Source organism: Vicia villosa, unplaced genomic scaffold (assembly GCF_029867415.1).
Source record: "Vicia villosa cultivar HV-30 ecotype Madison, WI unplaced genomic scaffold, Vvil1.0 ctg.001937F_1_1_3, whole genome shotgun sequence".
NCBI classification, from domain to species: domain Eukaryota; kingdom Viridiplantae; phylum Streptophyta; class Magnoliopsida; order Fabales; family Fabaceae; genus Vicia; species Vicia villosa.
In genome coordinates, this window is record NW_026705783.1 from 17,118 (window position 1) to 35,883 (window position 18,766).

Below are 18,766 nucleotides of genomic sequence, written 5' to 3' on the forward strand. Positions count from 1 at the left end.
TTTAAGGCCATGTGTCCTATTTTAGAGGGGAAAATATAAATATATACTCTATGTGGACACCAAAAGCAGCCAAATTGAACTTTCATAATTGCAATGTGTGAATGAAGTGGGTTGGTACTTGATGTTTCACATGACTTTCTGGAGGTAGTGTTGACTGTCGAGTATAAAAATATTGAGTGGAGATAGCATCATGTATGGCAAAGAAAAGTTTTCTGTAAAAAACTCAATCAAGAGAACGAAAATGAATAAATACATAGTGGGTTGGGACTAATATATTAAGTATCATTTAACTGAATCATTTTGTCATAGGATCACTTAACTTAATCCTTAAAAGTTTACAGATGAAAAAACATACCTAACACCACCAACATGACAATGTATTGTTGGTGTGTTATTTGAGCTCTTGATTCCCTCCTTGCAAAGTATGGATTCCTTCAGCTTTCTGTTTCTACTTGCAACTTTCTCTTTCCACTTTGTCCATTGCTCTCCTTCTCCCATCATACAAGCTGCTATTGATCATGACACACATGCTTACTATAACTGCACCAGGAACAGCACTTCTGCAATGTATAACACTTACCGTTCCAACATCAAAACACTCCTAGACTTTCTCTCCTCCAATAGTAGTAACAATGCAAGATACTACAACGCCACAGTTATTGGCGACAATAACGTGGACACTGTCTACGGTCTCTTCCTTTGCGTTAGAGACATTGACCCCAAAGTCTGCCAGTCGTGTGTGATAGAAGCAGCCAAAATCATATCATCACTGTGCACCACTGCAAAAGAAGCCATAGTTTGGTACGCAATATGCTATGTGCGCTATTCTGATAATAACTTCTTTACCATCGTTGAGAAAACTCCAGAACTTTCTTTCATGAACAATAAGGATTATGTCGGTCAGGTTGGAAGCTTCAACAACATTCTTTGGGATATGTTGAACGATTTGAGAAATGCAGCAGCAAATTCTTCTGCAAAGTTGGCTAACAAGTCGACGAATCTCACAGAAAACCAAAAACTATATGCCAACGCTTGGTGCCTCCCATACCTATCTGCAGAGAACTGCAGGTGGTGTCTTACGGATGCCATAGCAGAAGTTCCAACCAGTTGCTGCAGAGGAAAATCTGGAGGCACGATATTTTATCCCAGTTGTGGTGTTAGATTCGAATTATATCCATTCCACAAGACATACGACAGTATTTCTTGGGTGCCACCATCACCCACAAGTCCTAACTCTTTAGTTCCACCAGGTTTAAACTTTTGACTGACCCTGATATGCATTTCCTTATTTTGACACAATTTTGACACAATAAAACATATATTACTATCAATCAAGTTATTATCATACCATATATTACTATCAACCCATGATTACTATATCTAGCAAGAAATATATCTTCTGTAATAATCTGGTTCATCACTATTTTATCAACTACTATAGGGTGTTAGCTTTTAGAGCTCGGTGTTATGCTTCTACGTTCTGTTGTGAGCATAAGAGAAGGGATATGTGATTTTGCTCCAGTGAAAAAATCTTGATTGCTCAAGTTGAAAAAACATTTGTTGAACTATAAACTCTATACACTTCCTTAATAAAATACAGCAATAACAATTTACACATACAAATCAATTAAGTAAAAGTAAAATCAATTAGCACATTTGAATAAGCATGATATTTGAGGAAAATCAGCTTTACAATAAAATGCTCTACGATCTTTTGGATTATTATTAACTTTCCTGACAACACACACAATAAGCTAATTCATAGAAGACACTAAAAATGAAATTCCTATTTTCTCGTTGGTTTTCTGCTTAAGGATTTTCTCATTTTTCTTGATGGAAACACAAAATAACACAAGGTACTACTGATATTGATGCAGGAAAACAGAAGACAAAAACAATATTTGAGATCATTGTTCCAATTATTGTTTTACTGGTGCTTTTAGTCTTGGGATATTGTTGCTTTCTATATAGAAAAGAAAGAAAGAGCAAGCATGATATTCTCAAAGAAAGCTGTAAGATGGAAAAATATACTTCTATTTCAAACAAAAAGATGCTTTCCCTTTAGCCATATAATTTACAAAGTTCAAACTTGTTTTTGTAGTTGGAGATGACATTAGCACTTTGGAGTCCTTGCAATTTGAATTTGCCCAAATTGAAGCAGCAACAAACAGATTTGCTGCAGAAAACAGGATAGGCAAAGGTGGTTTCGGAGAAGTATACAAGGTAAATACATCAACTAGTACTACATTAAACGATAATATCATCTATACTTATTTTCTATATTGACTTCTGTTTTATGCTGTTTAGGGAATTCTTTCGGATGGACAAGAAATTGCTGTGAAGAGGCTTACAAGAAGCTCTGGACAAGGTGCAGTAGAGTTTAAAAATGAGGTTCAAGTTATAGCCAAGCTTCAACACAGAAATCTAGTGAGATTACTAGGATTTTGTTTGGAAGAAGAGGAAAAAATACTTATCTACGAGTATGTGCCAAACAAGAGTCTTGATTACTTTTTATTTGGTATGTCATTTCTAACCTATAAGCTAAAGGCATGTCTTGATAAATGAATCACCTTAATGGATCCATTATGATTCGAAATAGATAATTGACCGTTCCAAGAAACTAATAACGTAGATCTCCAGAAGAGAAAACTACTATCTTGGTCTCAACGTCAGAAGATCATCAAAGGAATTGCCCGTGGAATTCTTTATCTCCATGAAGATTCCCGCCTCAAAATAATACATCGTGATCTGAAACCTAGCAATGTTTTGTTAGATAGTAATATGAATCCAAAAATATCAGATTTTGGCATGGCTAGAATTGTATCTATAGATCAAATTGAAGAAAGCACATGCACGATTGTAGGAACATAGTAAGCTTATAATTCCTACTTTACTTTACTTACTTTTTCACATGCCTTTTAACCTAGCAGTCATTATTATTGACGCCCACTAAACAAACACTTTTGTTGTTCATATATAGTGGTTACATATCTCCAGAATATGCAATGCATGGATATTTCTCTGTGAAATCCGATGTGTATAGTTTCGGAATCATGGTTCTAGAGATTATTAGTGGAAAGAGGAAAGGTTGTTCTGCTGAATCAGAGTGTATAGATGACATCCGGAGATACGTGAGTACCAAACTTCTTTGACTTCTCTTTATAGAGTTGAAAGAAAGATTTTCTTCATTAACAAATGAATATTGCAGGCATGGACAAAATGGGCATCGCAAACACCACTCGAACTAATGGATTCTAGTATAGAAGGAACCTATTCCCAAGAAGAAGTCATCAAGTACATCCACATTGGTTTGTTATGTGTTCAGGAAGATCCAGATGAAAGACCTACAATGGCAACAATTGCATTTTACCTGAACAGCTCTTCAATCAACTTGCCGTCCCCTCTTGAACCACCGTATTTTAAGCGTAGCGGAAATGAAGAAAACATGGCCCCCAACAAGGAGTCAGACAATATTGGTGATTCAAACAACGGTATCACTATGACTCAATTCTTTCCGCGTTAAGACATGGATGAAAACAATCTTCACTGTATAATTATTATCATTTGTTGTTACATAATGACCATAGTATAGACCACGGAATTGAACCATCTGAAATAGAGTTGGAATAAATCTCCCAGAGTTTGAAAACAGACAATGTTAAATTATAGTATATTCTAGAGAAGATTTACATCTTCAAATATAAAAATAAATGGCAAAGCTAGAGAATACAAAATAAAACGTTTTCAAAGAGGCCATTCTATTGACGTATGGAAATCTACCTTAAATTAAGAACTTCTTAAACAGAAGAAAATTTATTAACTCATTTTTTAAGAGACATTTTATCAAACAGTTGTGGGGTGTAAAGTATGGTCAGCAAAATAAAACAAGATTATTATTGTTTTCATATATATGTATAGCGAAATCTGCGTGCATGTTTTTGAGAGACATTTAATCAAACAGTTGTGGGGTGTAAAGTATAGTCAGCAAAATAAAACAAGACTCTTATTGTTTTCATATATAGTGAATAACTTGGTGTTAGAATATGTCTTGAGAAATCACCTTGACACATCTTGTGAATTCAATGCGTGATGGATGATTGAAGTCTGAGGAGTGGGAGTTGAATTTGCAATAATATGGAAGTTGCAACTGTGAAGCTCTGTTGGATCAAGATTGAAGAGGGAAAGCAAGAGAAAAAATAGGTAATGAACTCGCCAATTTTGAATGAAGTCCAACCCGTTTCTGCATCTGACATGGACATTAACTGATTTCGTAGCAACATCAGTTGTTACTCGTCCAACTAAGACTATGTACACTAGTTTGCATATTCAACACCCTCTTTTTTCACTTTTTATTCTCCCCATCATCTTCTCTTCTTCTAAATAATAATTTAACACTCATTTAATTTTTACTCAATACAATGGTTTTGTTTAATAAAATTCAACACCTAATCTCACCATTTTAAACAATCACAACAACCAATAAAATTTTGCAAAGTAATATATGTGGGCCCACACTTTTTCATTCAACATGTTGAATATTTTCAACACATATTAATTCACATCACTTTCAACTCTTTATTTAACACCTCGTTGCACCTATTCAACTATTGAATAATTTTTTCAACACTTTATTGTAAATGGTCTAATTGATACTTAAAAGTGGCTAATTTAGCCAAATTTTAAAATGGAGAAAATTACCTATAATTTCTCAAACTAGTTTATGCTATTTAAAATAGTACAAAAGGAATCGCATCTAAATAGTCTCTATTTAAAATAAATTGAAATCTTTCTTTCTTTGCAATACTTACATTTCTCGTGACCATAAAATCTAATCTATCAAACAACTAATAAAAATGGTAGTTGGACATTATCAACCTATATTTTTTTTAAAAAAATTAAAATACAAATAAAAAGTAAATTTCACTAAATATTATAATAAACAAAAAATCCTTATTGCCAAATATATCTAATCCATATGCATTTTGCTCTTTAAAAATATATATCTTGAATCTAAATAAAGTGTATAGCGTAAAATATTCTTTCATTTAATTAAAAGATGTCAATTAACAATAAATACATTAGAAAGTTCACAAATACCAAACATTGAGTCACTTTTAAACTAAAGGTTTCTCTAATTACTCTTGTTAGCATATTCGATAGCAAACACGATTTCATTTAATTTAACTTCAAAGGAGCTGTTAACTCTGATCTTAGATGAGAAAGTTCTCAAAATGTTTCTAAATTACCTCTAAACATTGCCAACACATGTTGATATTCTAGGATTTCCTCTTGAAACTCCATTTGCATTGCAGTTAATCCAATTATTACTGGAAAGCACCAATTCACTTGTATAATTTTAGATGCGAGAGGAAGTCAACATTTGATAATTGTAAGCTCGTGAATGAAAGAATGCACATGACACTTGAAAGAAGTAGATACCATATAGACCAATTATTTAACAAAAAAATGTATTTGTCAAAGTCAATATTATCATTTTAAAACCTGATATCATTTCTTGCGTGTCAAGTTTTAATATCTAGTACCATTTTGAATCTGATATCATGATCAGATTCTGAATTTGAGAAATTCAACTTCAACCATCAAGTTTAAATATGCTTTCGTGACTTGTTATATCAATGTTCATATCAAACAATCACTTTATCAATTATAAGAAAAGTAAGGTGTAAATTAGGGGTGGCAAAACGGGTCATGGCCCACCGGTCCATCTCGCGCACCCGCCAAAAAATGGAAGGTTGGGTTGGGATTTTGGGTCCGCCGCTCGCCAAAACTCGCCTTGCCAAAACCCGTCGCTCGCTATAGTCCGTCCCGCCATAGCCCGCCAAAACCCGCTCTTTTTTAGTTAATTCTAGTAATTTCAATTTTTGATGGTTTATTTGATACATTTATTTGTGAATATATGAAATAAAATTTGTTTAAAAAAACGCTTTGTAAACAATTATTCTAAAAACTATGTGAAAAATCTAATTGAAATGTGAAAAAGTCTATTAATCTAAAAACAAATTTAAAAAATACAAAAATAGACGGGGAAGCTCACTGTCCGCCAACCTGCCATCTTGGCGGGGCGGGTTAGGTTTTTTTGCCCATTTCAACTTAGCGAGCTTGCCAGCCCCGCCCTTTTTTTGGCGGGCATATGGCGGTGCGGGTAGCTCGCTTTGCCACCCTAGTGTAAATGCATCTAAGAAATAAGTATTATGCAGTTTCCACGTCAGGATTGTAGAGAGAGAACCTCGAAATCATAAGCATTCTCCTTCAATTAGGTTGTATTAAGTTGCAACAACATTGTGCATTAGCTTCCAAGACATGATGACTTAGTATGAGATAAGTATGGATGTCAAATGAATTTTGTAAAAGAAGACTCAATGTGATACCTCTTGATACATTTGTAAGCATCTTTAAAAGATAGATAACCATTTGCAGATCATGTCTAAATTAGTTCATCATGAAGAATGTTCCAATTTATGTCCTAGATCATTGAATTGACCTTAGCAATTTGCATAAATTGAATATCCAATGAAAATACAAGGTATAAATCTTTAATTTTGTACTCCAATAATTGTTAGTCCATAAATCAATGTACTTTTCACTGTCAACCTATCATATACTATGTTCCTCCAAAAGAAAGAAAAGATTATTAATGTTAGGCCAAAGAAGAAATAAGATGCATGATTGATTTTATGTGCCTGGATTATCTACTAATAAGCATAGAAGACTATTGATTATTGATAGTCAATAAATTCCAACAAAGTGATGAACAATCGGCTTTATTAATTGTCTTAATATCTCTCAGACCAAGATCTCCTTCATACAAAGGTGAGAAAATAACCTTCAAAGATGAAGTAGCCAAATTTCAATTGTCTATGCTACCTTTTGACAAAAAAATTTGATTCAAGAATTTAGTTTGTTAAGAAGGTTGGTTGGTCATCCATAAATTCTAAGATTATATAGAAGCGTGTCTTGAATGACGATTAGACCAAATGAATCATATGTACCATAGAAAGAAGGTGTCTCTTCCAAGTAGCTAACTTGGTCAATATTCTATCTTATATCATTTAAAGATGGTGAATTTTAAACTTACCTTTGAATATAAAATCTCTAAGATTTCTTCTCATTAATTCTAATTTTGGAAAAATTATTTTATAATGCCCTTTTTAGTCAAATGTGATTTTTATTTTTTATATCGTTCTTTTTATTAGAAACTTAATTATCTTTACCTATTATTTTGGATCATTAATTTAGATAGTTAGTTTGTTGGGATTTAGTCTTATGGTTTGTTACAACCCAAATGCTTATATAAGTCACTTGACATTTCCTCTTGCATATTGAGATGATCATCATTCATTAATTAAATTAGCCCAATGGGCCATTTCATCTAATATCCACTTGTAACAGGGTATCACTGAACAAACATATCCTAAGTGATCAGTACATTTTGATGCTCATTCTTCTATGATTGTACTTAGGCATTTCCTAGTTTGTTTTATTTATTTTACTATTTTATTGTGTTTTTAGATTTAAGTTTATTTTTACTCTTAATTTATTTTTCGTATTTTATTTTTAGCATAAGCAATTTTTACAGCGCGGATCACACCTGGAGCTATGGGGTTCCGTTTTGCGGGTTCTGATATGCGATATAAAGCTAAGAAAAAGAGTTACAACTTTCCTGTTGAATCCAAAAGTTGATTTGGAGTGGAGGAATCTCAAATAATTCGTTGAAGTTTCAAACTATATGAAATAATTAGTCTTGGGCCAGTTTTTATGTTTTCGACCCGGTTAGAATTAGATGGGGGAAATCCTAGTTTCTTTGTACCTATTACAGCCACGTTACTGTAGCATATTAACTATTGACAAAATTTTCATATGCGTGATAATGGAGAATTAATTCCAAGGGATTAATTTGTTGTAATCGGTTTCCGCCGACAATTTGAGGTTCTTTTAATTTCCAATAAAAATCTATTTCCTTTCAGTATTCTCTTTGATATCTTGTTTGTTTAATTTGATTTATCTTAGGGTTGATTGATTTATTTTGATGATTGCATGTTCCTATATTTTAATCGTGTTTGCTTAATCTGTGTCTGTTTATCATGTTTGCTTATTTCACGATTGTTATATCTGTTTGCTTAATTCAAAAAATTAGGAATATCTATCGTATAATATCAATTACGCTTGTATGATTGTTATTATAATCAAAGAGGGAGTAGAGTCCGCTTAGGAATTGGGAATTATTTGGGTTGATGATAAGTTGGGAAACCAAAACAGTAGATTAACCGTCTCAGCTTATTTTAATAATCACTTATTTGCATTATTTTTCTTAATCGAACAAACCCTCCCATAATCGTTTTCATTTGGTTAAAATTTGTCATGAATCCTTGTGACACGATACTCAAGTTGTCGTTACCGTAAACTATATTTCAAAAATACACGTTTATTATTCGTGCGCGACAGCGGGTCCAATTAGCGCCGTTTTCGGGGATTCTTGTGTTGTTAATAACTCATTTTAGAGTCATAGGTTTAGTTTTATTAAGATTAGGCCCTAGTTTCCTCACGGTTTTGGCCAGTTCTCGACTTAGAGTCAAAAATCTAGTTTTTGGGAAAATTGTGTCCAAATCGAAATTTGTTCCCAAATTCATCATTTTTCTATTTTTTTTTAATTAATTTTTTACTGTTTTCATAGTTTCAAATAATTCCAAAAAATTCTCAAAATTCTTATTTCACTTAGTTATATTAAATTTCGTGTTTTTGGATTTTTCTGAATTTATTTTAATCATATTGCTTCTTGCGATTTGTTTATGCCTAATAAGGACATTGTTGTCATTTTCGCATTTGTAGCTGCATTGTTTAATTGATTTTGATTCTGAACTTGCTTTTGATAACATGGCTTATCAAAGAACACTAAGGCATCTTATTGCTCTTGACGTTAATTACAATGGTTTGTGTATTGAATATACTGATGATGTTGTTCCTTTTGAATTGAAATATGGTATAATACACTTGTTGTCAAGGTTTAGTGGTCTTGCAAGTGAGGATCCACATAAGCATCTAAAGGAATTCCAGGTTGTTTGATCTACACCATTGAGACCTGAAGGAATAACTGAAGATCACATTAAGCTCAAATCCTTTCCATTCTCACTACAAGGCGCTGCCAAAGATTGATTATACTCTCTTGAACTGAATTTTGTCACGACTTGGAATGATTTGAATAAAGTTTTCCTAGAGAGATACTTCCCTGCCTCCAGAGTTGCATCAATCGGAAAAGAGATATGTGGTATTAGACAGGAAAATGAATCATTGGCTAGGTATTGGGAGAGGTTCAGACAATTAGTATCCAGCTCCCCTCAACACCAGATTACCGAGTTGTTGCTTATTCAATATTTTTATGAAGGGTTATTACCAATGGATAGAAACATTTTGGATGTTGCTAGTGGTAGAGCACTTGTTGATAAAACTCTAGCTGATGACAAATCCTTGATTGAGAACATGTCACTCAACTCCCAACAATTCACAAATAGAAACAATTCTTTGATCCTGAAAAAAGGGGAGAATAAGATTCAAGCTTCTTCTTCCAACAAGGCTTTAGATACCAGAATTGATGAGCTTACTTCATTTATGAGACAGTTGGAAGTAGGAAAAACTCAAACAGCAAGATTATGTGGTATTTGCACTTCTCATGAACACCCAACAGATACATGTCCTACATTGCAAGAGGGTGTGATTACTGATTTGCCTCAAGCATAGGAAACAAACATTTACAATCCTCATATCAACAACGAATACATATACCAGCCAAATCTTTGGTATGGCAACTATTGGAGCGGTAAAGCGGCAAGCAAAAGTAATAGGTAATAAATTATCGGGTGATATAGGTTATATCGTATCGTGTCCACAGAGATTGGTGTAAGGGAAAACTGTCGTTCAACGTTCTCGTACTCTAAGTTTCATGAATGGGTTCACGAAAGGTAAATGCGGAAAAGTAAATAAAAGCAAATAAATAATATATTGTAGATCAAAAGAATTCAATATGGAATCGTATTTCTTTCTACCCGTCAAATACTTAAATCTGAAGATCTATCCCAACACACTCACAATACGCATCAAAATCACCAAGCGTTGCTCGAGACTTACCATAACAGAGGTTATGTTTAGCGCAAAATCACAGACAACCATATCATTCGCATCGGAGATTTCCCAACTGACACAAACAATACGGAGGCATTAAGCTCTGATACCCATAAAGATTATCAGTCCTAAATGTATGTCTAGAGTTTAGAAACTAATAGATATTATCCTTAATCAAGATTCATGAAGTATATTTCTACAACAACACAAATCTGACGCATTTAAGCAAAAAGATCAAGAACAACATCAATAATGATTTGTAATGCAAATATATAAACGATCCCAACATCGATAAATGTACATACAAGAAGAGAAAAATATACATACAACACCCATCATTGGAATGGGTCATAGGGAAGAAGGAACACAAGCGGAAACTTCTCGCGTTGTTGGCGCAATCAGAAACAACCCACGACTAATCGACATATAAACCACCCAATGATGTTGCTTGAACCTCTAAAATACAAAGAATGGATCAGAGCCTCTCCAAGGGTGAAAGGATGATAAAACCTAAAAATAACAAAGTTGTCCTAAAAATAGAAAAACGGAGACCGCGCTAAGCGCCCTCACTTAAAACTTAAATCGCCAGACCGCATGTCATGCCTTAAAAGTTGCGCTAAGCACGCTTCATTCTTCCAAACTTGTCTGAAATGCTCCAAGACCACGCTAAGCGCGCTTGGCGCGCTACACCAGAACTTTATTCTTCTTTCTTCAAAATCGCGTTCGCAGCCATGTCCTCAACACTTTATTCCTTGAGGCTCCGAATACACAACAATACCTACAAAAAGACATTAAAACTTTCAAACGGTACACAATTACACGAAAACTTAATAATACACAAAGTATACATATTTACACAAAAAGCGAAGATTATTCAAACGATATAAACAAAAAGTATCGATAAGTGCCACAAATTACATATACAAAATAACAACATTTTGGCACTTATCAGCAACTCTCCCCAAGTAACCCCCTCTGCATTTTTCGGACCTTCACTAGAGGACCTTGTCAAGAAAATGACTATAAACAATCTCCAGCTTCAGCAACAAACTGGTTCTAGTATTCAAACTTTGCAAACACAGATTGGACAACTTGACACTTCAATGAATACTATGCGGCAAGCTTAAGGATCGAACCAACTACCTGCCCAAACAGTAGTGAAGAATCCTAATGACCCTAAATCAAATATGAGTGCAATTTCCTTGAGATCCGACAAAGTTGCAGAACCAGTCCCAGAAAAAATTAAAAAATTATTGAGGTAACACCAATCCCTTCTGTTGTTATTAAGGCTGAAAAAGAGTATGTGCCACCAATCCCTTTTCCATAAAGAGTACTGAAAAATAAAAAGATTGATGAGGAAGACAGAGAGGGAGAGATTTTGGGTGTATTCAGAAAGGTTACGGTAAATATTCCGCTCCTTGATGTGATTAAGTAGGTTCCGAATTACGCAAAAAATTTGAAAAAATTTGTGTGCACACAATAGGAGGTTGAAGGGAAATGAGAGATTCAGTTTGGGATAAAAAATTTTGGCCCTTATTCAGCCAAAACCTTCGCCTGAAAAGGCTATTGTTTCATCCCTTAATCAGGCCATGCCCCAAAAATGCAAGGATCCGGGAACTTTTGTTATTTCATGTACCATTGGGGATAGTAAATTCAAACATTACATGTTAGATTTAAGATCTTCTATTAATGTTATGCCTACTTGTATTTTTAACAATCTTGATCTTGGTCCTTTGTAGCATACATGTCTTACTATTCGTTGGCAAACATGAGCAATGCTTGCCCTGTTGGAATAGTGGAAGATGTGCTTATTCAAGTTAATGACTTGATTTTTCCTGCAGATTTCTACATTCTGGACATGACAGAATAAACAAATTCAAGCAAAGCACCCATCATTTTAGGGAGACCGTTTATGAAAATAGCGAAAACAAAAATTGATGTTGATGAATGAACAATGTCCATGGAGTTTGGTGATATCATTGCTAAATTTAACATTTTTTATGTTATGAAACATCTCGTGGAAAAACATTCTGTTTTCACATTGAATTGCTTTCTGAGTTGGTTGAAGATGCTTATTTTGATTTGTTTTCGACTTATTTTCCATCTTTATCTGGTTTTAATAATGTTTACTCATTTGATGATTGTACTAACATTAACCTTTGTGCTCTTTGTGCTGAGATTGATGTTGCCTTGTAGGGTGACATTGTAAATGAAGTTGTTTATGAAGCTGAAGCTCTTAACAGCCCGACTGCCCTCAACATATCATCCATTGGACAACCACCTTCTTTAGAGCCTGGGTTACTTTCTAAAGATTTAAATTATTTGCCAAAGACTCAAATTGAGAAGGAAGAGAAATCATTGCAGGAACATAAGAAGGGAATTGGATGGACCTTGAGAGACATTCTTGATATTATTCCATCCTGTAATGTGCATAAGATCTTAGTTTCAGATGAAGCAAAAGCAGTAAGACAGCCCCTTAAACCATTGATTCTTGATGTTATGAAAATGAGACCACTTTCACGTGCTCATTCGAAACTTTTACTTATCAAAGATCATTCTTTGATCCTGGAATAAAAGGCAAAGGGACTAATAAAAAATTCAATGGACACTACCTGGAGGTGCTCCATGAGAGTCCCACATTGGAAGGATAGATTGTAGAAGAGCCCTCACTAGAAAAGGTTGTGTATGCAAACACCTATCCTCCTTGACTGCTCAGGTGTGCTCTTTCCTCTTTCTCATCCTTATTTTAAACTTATGTTATTTCATTTCATTGAGAACAATGCATGTTTTAAGTGTGGGGGAGGGAACTATTTCTTTGTTTTGTTTTCTTAGAGTTTTCTTTGAAATAAATAAAAAAAATTGTTTAAAATGCATGCTTATTCTTTGGTTTTTGGATTGCAAGTGTTTATGAGTAATTTCTTTGTTTTATTAATTAAAGACCTGTGGTGTGATATGATATATGTGTTGTGCATTCTTAGTATGATAGGTATAACTAAACTCTGAAGTGTGCATCATTAGTAGTAGATCATTAACCTTTGTGAGATTTTGAGCTTTATATGGGTAACAAACAAAAATATTTATTTCTTTCTTGTATGATTTTACTCATGTTTGTTAGTCTCTAGAACTTGAATTGACTCTTGTTGAATCCTTTTGTTTACTTTTGCACACTGATATGATAAAGGCAATTTACTTTTTTTGTTTTATTTTTAGCCACATAGCCAAAAATCCAACCTAAAAAATATCATCCTTTTGTTTGAAAAACTATTTAAGATTATTTATCCCATTTATGTTTAAAACTCATTACAAGCCTGAAAGTAAAAAACAATGTATCATCCTAATCAAAAGGTTAAAGGAGTCTTATATGAAGTTTCGTGGGATTGAACAATATAAGTTGTGAAGTTCCAAAAGTGTGGGACGCACCCTTAAAAGTAAAAGAGCATTTCAGAGTTTCTTTATTTTACCTGCTGCAATACTGTGTATAATAACAATAACAACTACCTAATTACATGTTGTAGTTATTTAGGTTGCATTATGATATGCTATCCCATTATCTAGTTACCTATCATAACAAACAATTTACATTTCTTTAACATAACTTGTATTTTTATTTTATTTTATTACTAAAATGTCACTATTTTGAAGAAAAAAATAGCAATGTGTCACATTTTAATTAAAAAATTCAGAATGCCACACTTTTAGAATAACTTCGGCCATCCATTAGATGAGCCAATAAAAAAATTATTTTTGTATGTAGGCTCGATCATCCATTGGCCGAGCGACTTATTAAGTCGGTTAATTTTAACTTTTAAAGTCGATTTTCATGTTAACCAACTTAATAAGTCTTGTTTCCATTTAAAATTTAAAAAATATCTGAATTATACACTTGTTAAGTCAGGTCTCCAGTTAACCGACTTAATAAGTTTTGTTGCTATTTAAATTTTTAAAAATTATTTAAAATTATACACTTGTTAAGTTAAGTATTCTGTTAACCGACTTAATAAGCACTTGGCCAATGGATGGTCAAGCTTACATAGAAAAATGATTTCTTTCATTAGCTCGTCCAATGAATGGCCGAGCTTGTTCTAAAAGTGTGACATATTAATATATATTTTTTCAAAATTGTGGCATTTGAATATAAAATCCTATATGTCAAAATTTTCCCTAACGAAAGTTCATGCCTCTACACTTATACTGTGTTTGGTAGGTGAGAAATAGCTAAGAGAGAAATAGAGACGAGAGAATAAGAGAAGAAGTGTATTATTTCTCCTGTTTAGTGCACACGAGAAGTTCTTCTTCGCTGATTTGCGAAGAAAGACCCAAGAGAAGCCATTTCTTTTTGTTATTCTAATATTGCCCTTATGTAAACCATTTTAAAGTCAAATATGTCCATTTGAACACTATGCTTCTTTCTGCTTTAACTTATTATTAATATATATTATAATTTATGAGGCAAACATGTATATGAGTGCAGTAAGTTATATAATTTTCACAAATAATAACTTAATAACAACAACATTAGTGAATGTGGATAGTATAGAGTGAAATTTAGTTATTAAACAATTAATTAAAAAAACAAAATAAATTTAATAAATCAAATTAGTTTAAATAATTAAAAAAAGTAAAATGATTAACTAAATTTTTACAAAAATAATTATTGATTTTATTGTTAAATTAAAAAATATATTGATAGAAAATATTTCCTAAATATTTTTAAAAAATAGTTAAATTAAATAATATATTATTGTATACTATTTTTTTAATTTAAGGGTATATTTGCCATTCCAAAAACAATTACATTTCTCTCTCTCCTATTTCTCTTATACATCTCTTATAAGAAACAATATACCAAATCTACTCTATTTCTCACATTTTTCTCTCTTCTCACACTCTTTCTTACATCTTTCTCTCTTCTCATTTTCATCTTATAGCCAAACCCACCCTTAATCACTCAACACAGAGATAAAACTACTTAAGTATTTATGTTAAGATTCATTCACTCTTGAGCGAATATTTCACTATGGGATTATTTGAAGAACTTTACAGAGAAATAGTACATCATAAACAATCTTGTTTTTGCTTGAATCTATGATAAGAGTAATAAAGATTACTGGTTCTCGATTAGTATTTTATGAATTTTACTTTTCTGATAAAAACAAGCAAGTTATAAATTTCATCTTTTGAATATTCACAACGCCATTGCAGTGCACAACAAAATATACATTAAGCCAAATACAATCAATCATGCAAGAAATACTGAACATTGCAACTTACAAATGATTCATTTACATTCAAATTATACAGCCTTGACAAAAAGCACTAGATTTTGTGCATATTATATACATATTCTATTCACCTGGACATTGATCCTACGTCAGCATATCTTGTTTCCACTATTTTGGGTCATCCACTATTTTGGTGTCAAATATTCTAAAGTTTCTACTTCCCCATACATCAGTTTTGGAGACATAGTATGATTTAATACAAACACTCACCCATGGTGGATTTCTTGGCCTATCATTTACCACAAAACTGTCATCACACTCAGTTACTCCAAGTAATCTATTCAACTTCCTTTTCACATTTGCAGTGCCTGGATAACCATCAAAAAGAGTCTCCTATCATGCATATATAACATCAGAAAAAGGATCAACCGCATAGACTAATTAACAGATAAATAATTAATCATTAGAAAAATATTGATGCCAAATATCCTAAATGTGATGAAGTTAAAATTTATTCTGACCCCATCTTCATCAACTACAAAAGCATGGATTCTCGCTGTTGGATCCTCTAGGGTCAGTCTCATCATATACTTCCCAGCAGGCGTGCAGAACTTTTCAGCTTGGTATGGTGTTGCTGCTACCACTCGAACAACACACTTAAACTTAGCAGTCACCTTCAATAAATGAAATACATTACTGAGCAAAAGAGCGATAATGTTTTGAGAAGGCACACAACATTGATCATTGCAGAGTTGGTGTTAAAAGTGAAAAAACCGTACCTCTGAATGAGTTAGTACATCCATTAAAGTAAGATGCCGCACACGATCGTGATTAACCTCTGCAAGGGTTAAACATAGTTGGGTATCGCGTAAGGAAAGCAAAAATTTGAGCCATTATTAAGAGCCTAGTAAAAGTGTAACGAATGAATTATTACTTGTAATACATAAAGACTCGGGTAAGCTGTCAATAGACTGAGGTATGCTGCCAATAGGCATATTTCCTGATTTCAACAATATGCGGTCATCATACAACCTAGCTCAACACAAACATAATAAAAACATAATAATGGTTAACTGACCCAAATTATCCAAACCATATATTATGACTCTATGAATTTGGTAACCACCTTTGGTGTTCTATAATGAGACGATCTTCATCTGGTGTATGTCGAAGCTTTGAATGTGAGGTAAAAACACCATACCACAGTCCTGCATACACTTCGAGACGTATGTTAATAAACTGGGCCCATTTACCACTTTTAAGAACATTGAGATGATTTTTCTCTATGGGTAGTTCAAAAGCAATCCTTAAGATGGAGCCAACAGTAGGCAAGGTACATAGTACATCTCTTGGCAAAGGCAGAGATTCCAATTGTAATGGAAGTGGATCATTGATTTCATCTTCCAGCCTGCATTTCATCAGCAAGCATATCAAATTCCTATGGAGGATGCCATATTATCCAAGCCCTGTACTTTCAATACAATTTTATCCAAACCCTATCCTACATGCATTCAGGGGGAGGGGAGTTAAACTAACCATATAAAAGTAACTTTATATCAACTCACATTGAAGTTATGAAATTTGGCGGGGTATCTGTACCATCCCAAACATAGACAAACCAATTATCTTTCAAAGCCTCCCCACAATGAAGTATCTTAAGGTGCAACAAAAGGCATGAAGGATCAGAAACTTGGAAAGGTAACAACTAAAAGTAAGAAATTACAGGTAACATATTTTACTTAAATACTTATCCAAGGCTCTTAAAACTCATAATACATATATCAAAATCAATTCCAACTGAATTACCTTGCCGGCCAAATTAAATTGACCTTCTTTGATTTCTCTTAGCATTGGAAAATCACTTGAATCTACACAACACAACATTTAAAAACCTTGAATGTACATAAAAAAAAGAATATGATGAAGCCACCAATAAATAAATAAAATACAAACCACCTCAAGCCAAAAATCCTCAAACATATACTGATTTCTTTATAGGTAAGGTAATTCTTGGTTGAACTAAACAAATTCAAAATCTTAAGGAGACAAATAAGTCCAAGCTAGTTTTTAGAAAACACCAGCTAAAAGCAACCAAGGCTCAAATTCCATTGCATGATAAGAGTTATAAATTCCCCTGATTCCTACTTCTGACCAAATACGGTAATAATGAGAGTCTATGTGAGGGATCACATCACAGTAAGTTGGTACTAGGTAGGAGGGGGAAACTAACTAAATTGCAACCATCTCCTATACATAAAAGGGGTACAGTTAGAAGAGTTGGTTAGGCACAGATTGATTTCTTGTCAAGAGAAAAAAGGTGACTCTCAAACTCACCTTCTGTAGTGTATTCATTTCTGGTTGCTTTGATAAGAGAACTAATTATAATACAGATTTTAGAAAACAGAAATGAAAGAAAAAAGAATGCAAATTACATTAATAGCTAAAATCCTACAATACCTGCAGGAATCTGAAAATTGACAAACCAATTTCTAAGCATGTTTATGCGCATTTTGTCCTCGTCTCTGAGGAAAACCCTTGAATAAACTTGATACGGGACAAAATCATCATCATTCCCTCTGTATAAGGCAAAAGAGGAAGAGTTTTTGTAGAAGACAGCATTTACTTCCTTAAAATGCATCCTTAACTGCGAAAAAACAGGAAAAGGGTTTTGAAAGAGGAAAAAACATAAGTTCATCTTTTAAAAAAAACCAAATACTATGTACAATCAAGATGTGCAGCACTACACAAATGAGCATAGAAGCATAGGGCTGGTTTTAACGTAACATTAAATATTTAGCTCAAGATAAAGAGTTATACCATAACATTAGAAAGGTGAATTATATCTCCAGCAGCAGCAACACGGGGAATGCTTTCAGCATTTTCAGTAAAAATATTAACAGCCATACCAGTTTGGGAATGTGTTTCATCAATCAATCTTAGAGTACAACACCGATCTGCATACATTATTTAAGCAGGATCTAATTATAACTAGGAGAGACTTAACCCTAAATTAAAAAAAAAAAACACATATTTTGACCTAAATCAAAGTATTCAATAAAGACATGCAATGAAACTGGCTCAGAAAACACCTTCAGAAAGCAATAATCAATCTACTACCATAGAAGTAAGTAAATGGCAGCTGTAAGACCGGCCTTTTTATCATCATTGCCAGAGAAAATTGAAAAGGATGAAAATTACCAGTGCCTCTAGTTGTTTTGGGGAGACCAAACTCAAGAACAACAGCTATAATGCTAACTCTCTGATTGATACAAGAATGAGCATCTTGTAGTCGGAGTAACTTATAGTCATTCCTAACCCCATCTGACATTGTGTCTCTCGCGTTCTCTCTTCCCGCCTCCTTAGGATTAGGGTTTCCCAACGCAAGCCTCTCTGAATTTCAACTTCAAAGA

The 18,766-nt window shown here is 33.4% G+C and overlaps 2 protein-coding genes and 1 non-coding gene across 4 annotated transcripts; 1 reads left to right on the plus strand and 2 right to left on the minus strand.

Annotated features, from left to right (window-relative positions):
* The first annotated feature begins 224 nt into the window (after nt 1-224).
* On the plus strand, nt 225-3,990 carry LOC131637181 (cysteine-rich receptor-like protein kinase 44). The gene is made up of 7 exons (XM_058907767.1): nt 225-1,250; nt 1,878-2,012; nt 2,102-2,223; nt 2,308-2,518; nt 2,633-2,870; nt 2,981-3,131; nt 3,209-3,990. The coding sequence occupies exons 1-7, from the start codon at nt 425-427 to the stop codon at nt 3,521-3,523; spliced, it is 1,998 nt and encodes a 665-aa protein (XP_058763750.1). The 5' UTR covers nt 225-424; the 3' UTR covers nt 3,524-3,990.
* Nucleotides 3,991-15,388: 11,398 nt separating this feature from the next.
* LOC131637174 (protection of telomeres protein 1b-like) lies at nt 15,389-18,766 on the minus strand. 2 transcript variants are annotated; one of them, XM_058907762.1, is made up of 10 exons: nt 18,555-18,762; nt 18,174-18,310; nt 17,814-18,000; nt 17,163-17,224; nt 16,922-17,010; nt 16,483-16,764; nt 16,291-16,388; nt 16,136-16,194; nt 15,878-16,030; nt 15,389-15,749 (listed from the first exon to the last, which is right to left on the minus strand). In XM_058907762.1, exons 1-10 carry the CDS (start codon nt 18,682-18,684, stop codon nt 15,525-15,527), a joined length of 1,422 nt encoding a protein of 473 aa, XP_058763745.1. In that variant the 5' UTR covers nt 18,685-18,762; the 3' UTR covers nt 15,389-15,524. The 2 variants fall into 2 exon arrangements, with proteins under 2 accessions (XP_058763745.1, XP_058763746.1); XM_058907763.1 differs by having other exon boundaries at nt 15,571-15,724; nt 18,555-18,766.
* On the minus strand, nt 18,430-18,527 carry LOC131637187 (small nucleolar RNA snoR113). Its single transcript, XR_009294288.1, has one exon. It is a non-coding gene; the product is annotated as a small nucleolar RNA snoR113 (small nucleolar RNA).

Coding starts and splice junctions, on each gene's coding strand:
- LOC131637181 (XM_058907767.1), top strand. CDS start 425: ATGGATTCCTTCAGCTTTCTGTTTCTACTTGCAACTTTCTCTTTCCAC. Junction 2,519..2,632: donor TCTTGATTACTTTTTATTTG/GTATGTCATTTC, acceptor CTAATAACGTAG/ATCTCCAGAAGAGAAAACTA. Junction 2,871..2,980: donor TGCACGATTGTAGGAACATA/GTAAGCTTATAA, acceptor GTTCATATATAG/TGGTTACATATCTCCAGAAT.
- LOC131637174 (XM_058907762.1), bottom strand. CDS start 18,684: ATGTCAGATGGGGTTAGGAATGACTATAAGTTACTCCGACTACAAGAT. Junction 16,195..16,290: donor CGAGTCTTTATGTATTACAA/GTAATAATTCAT, acceptor TAACCCTTGCAG/AGGTTAATCACGATCGTGTG. Junction 15,750..15,877: donor TTGTAGTTGATGAAGATGGG/GTCAGAATAAAT, acceptor TATGCATGATAG/GAGACTCTTTTTGATGGTTA.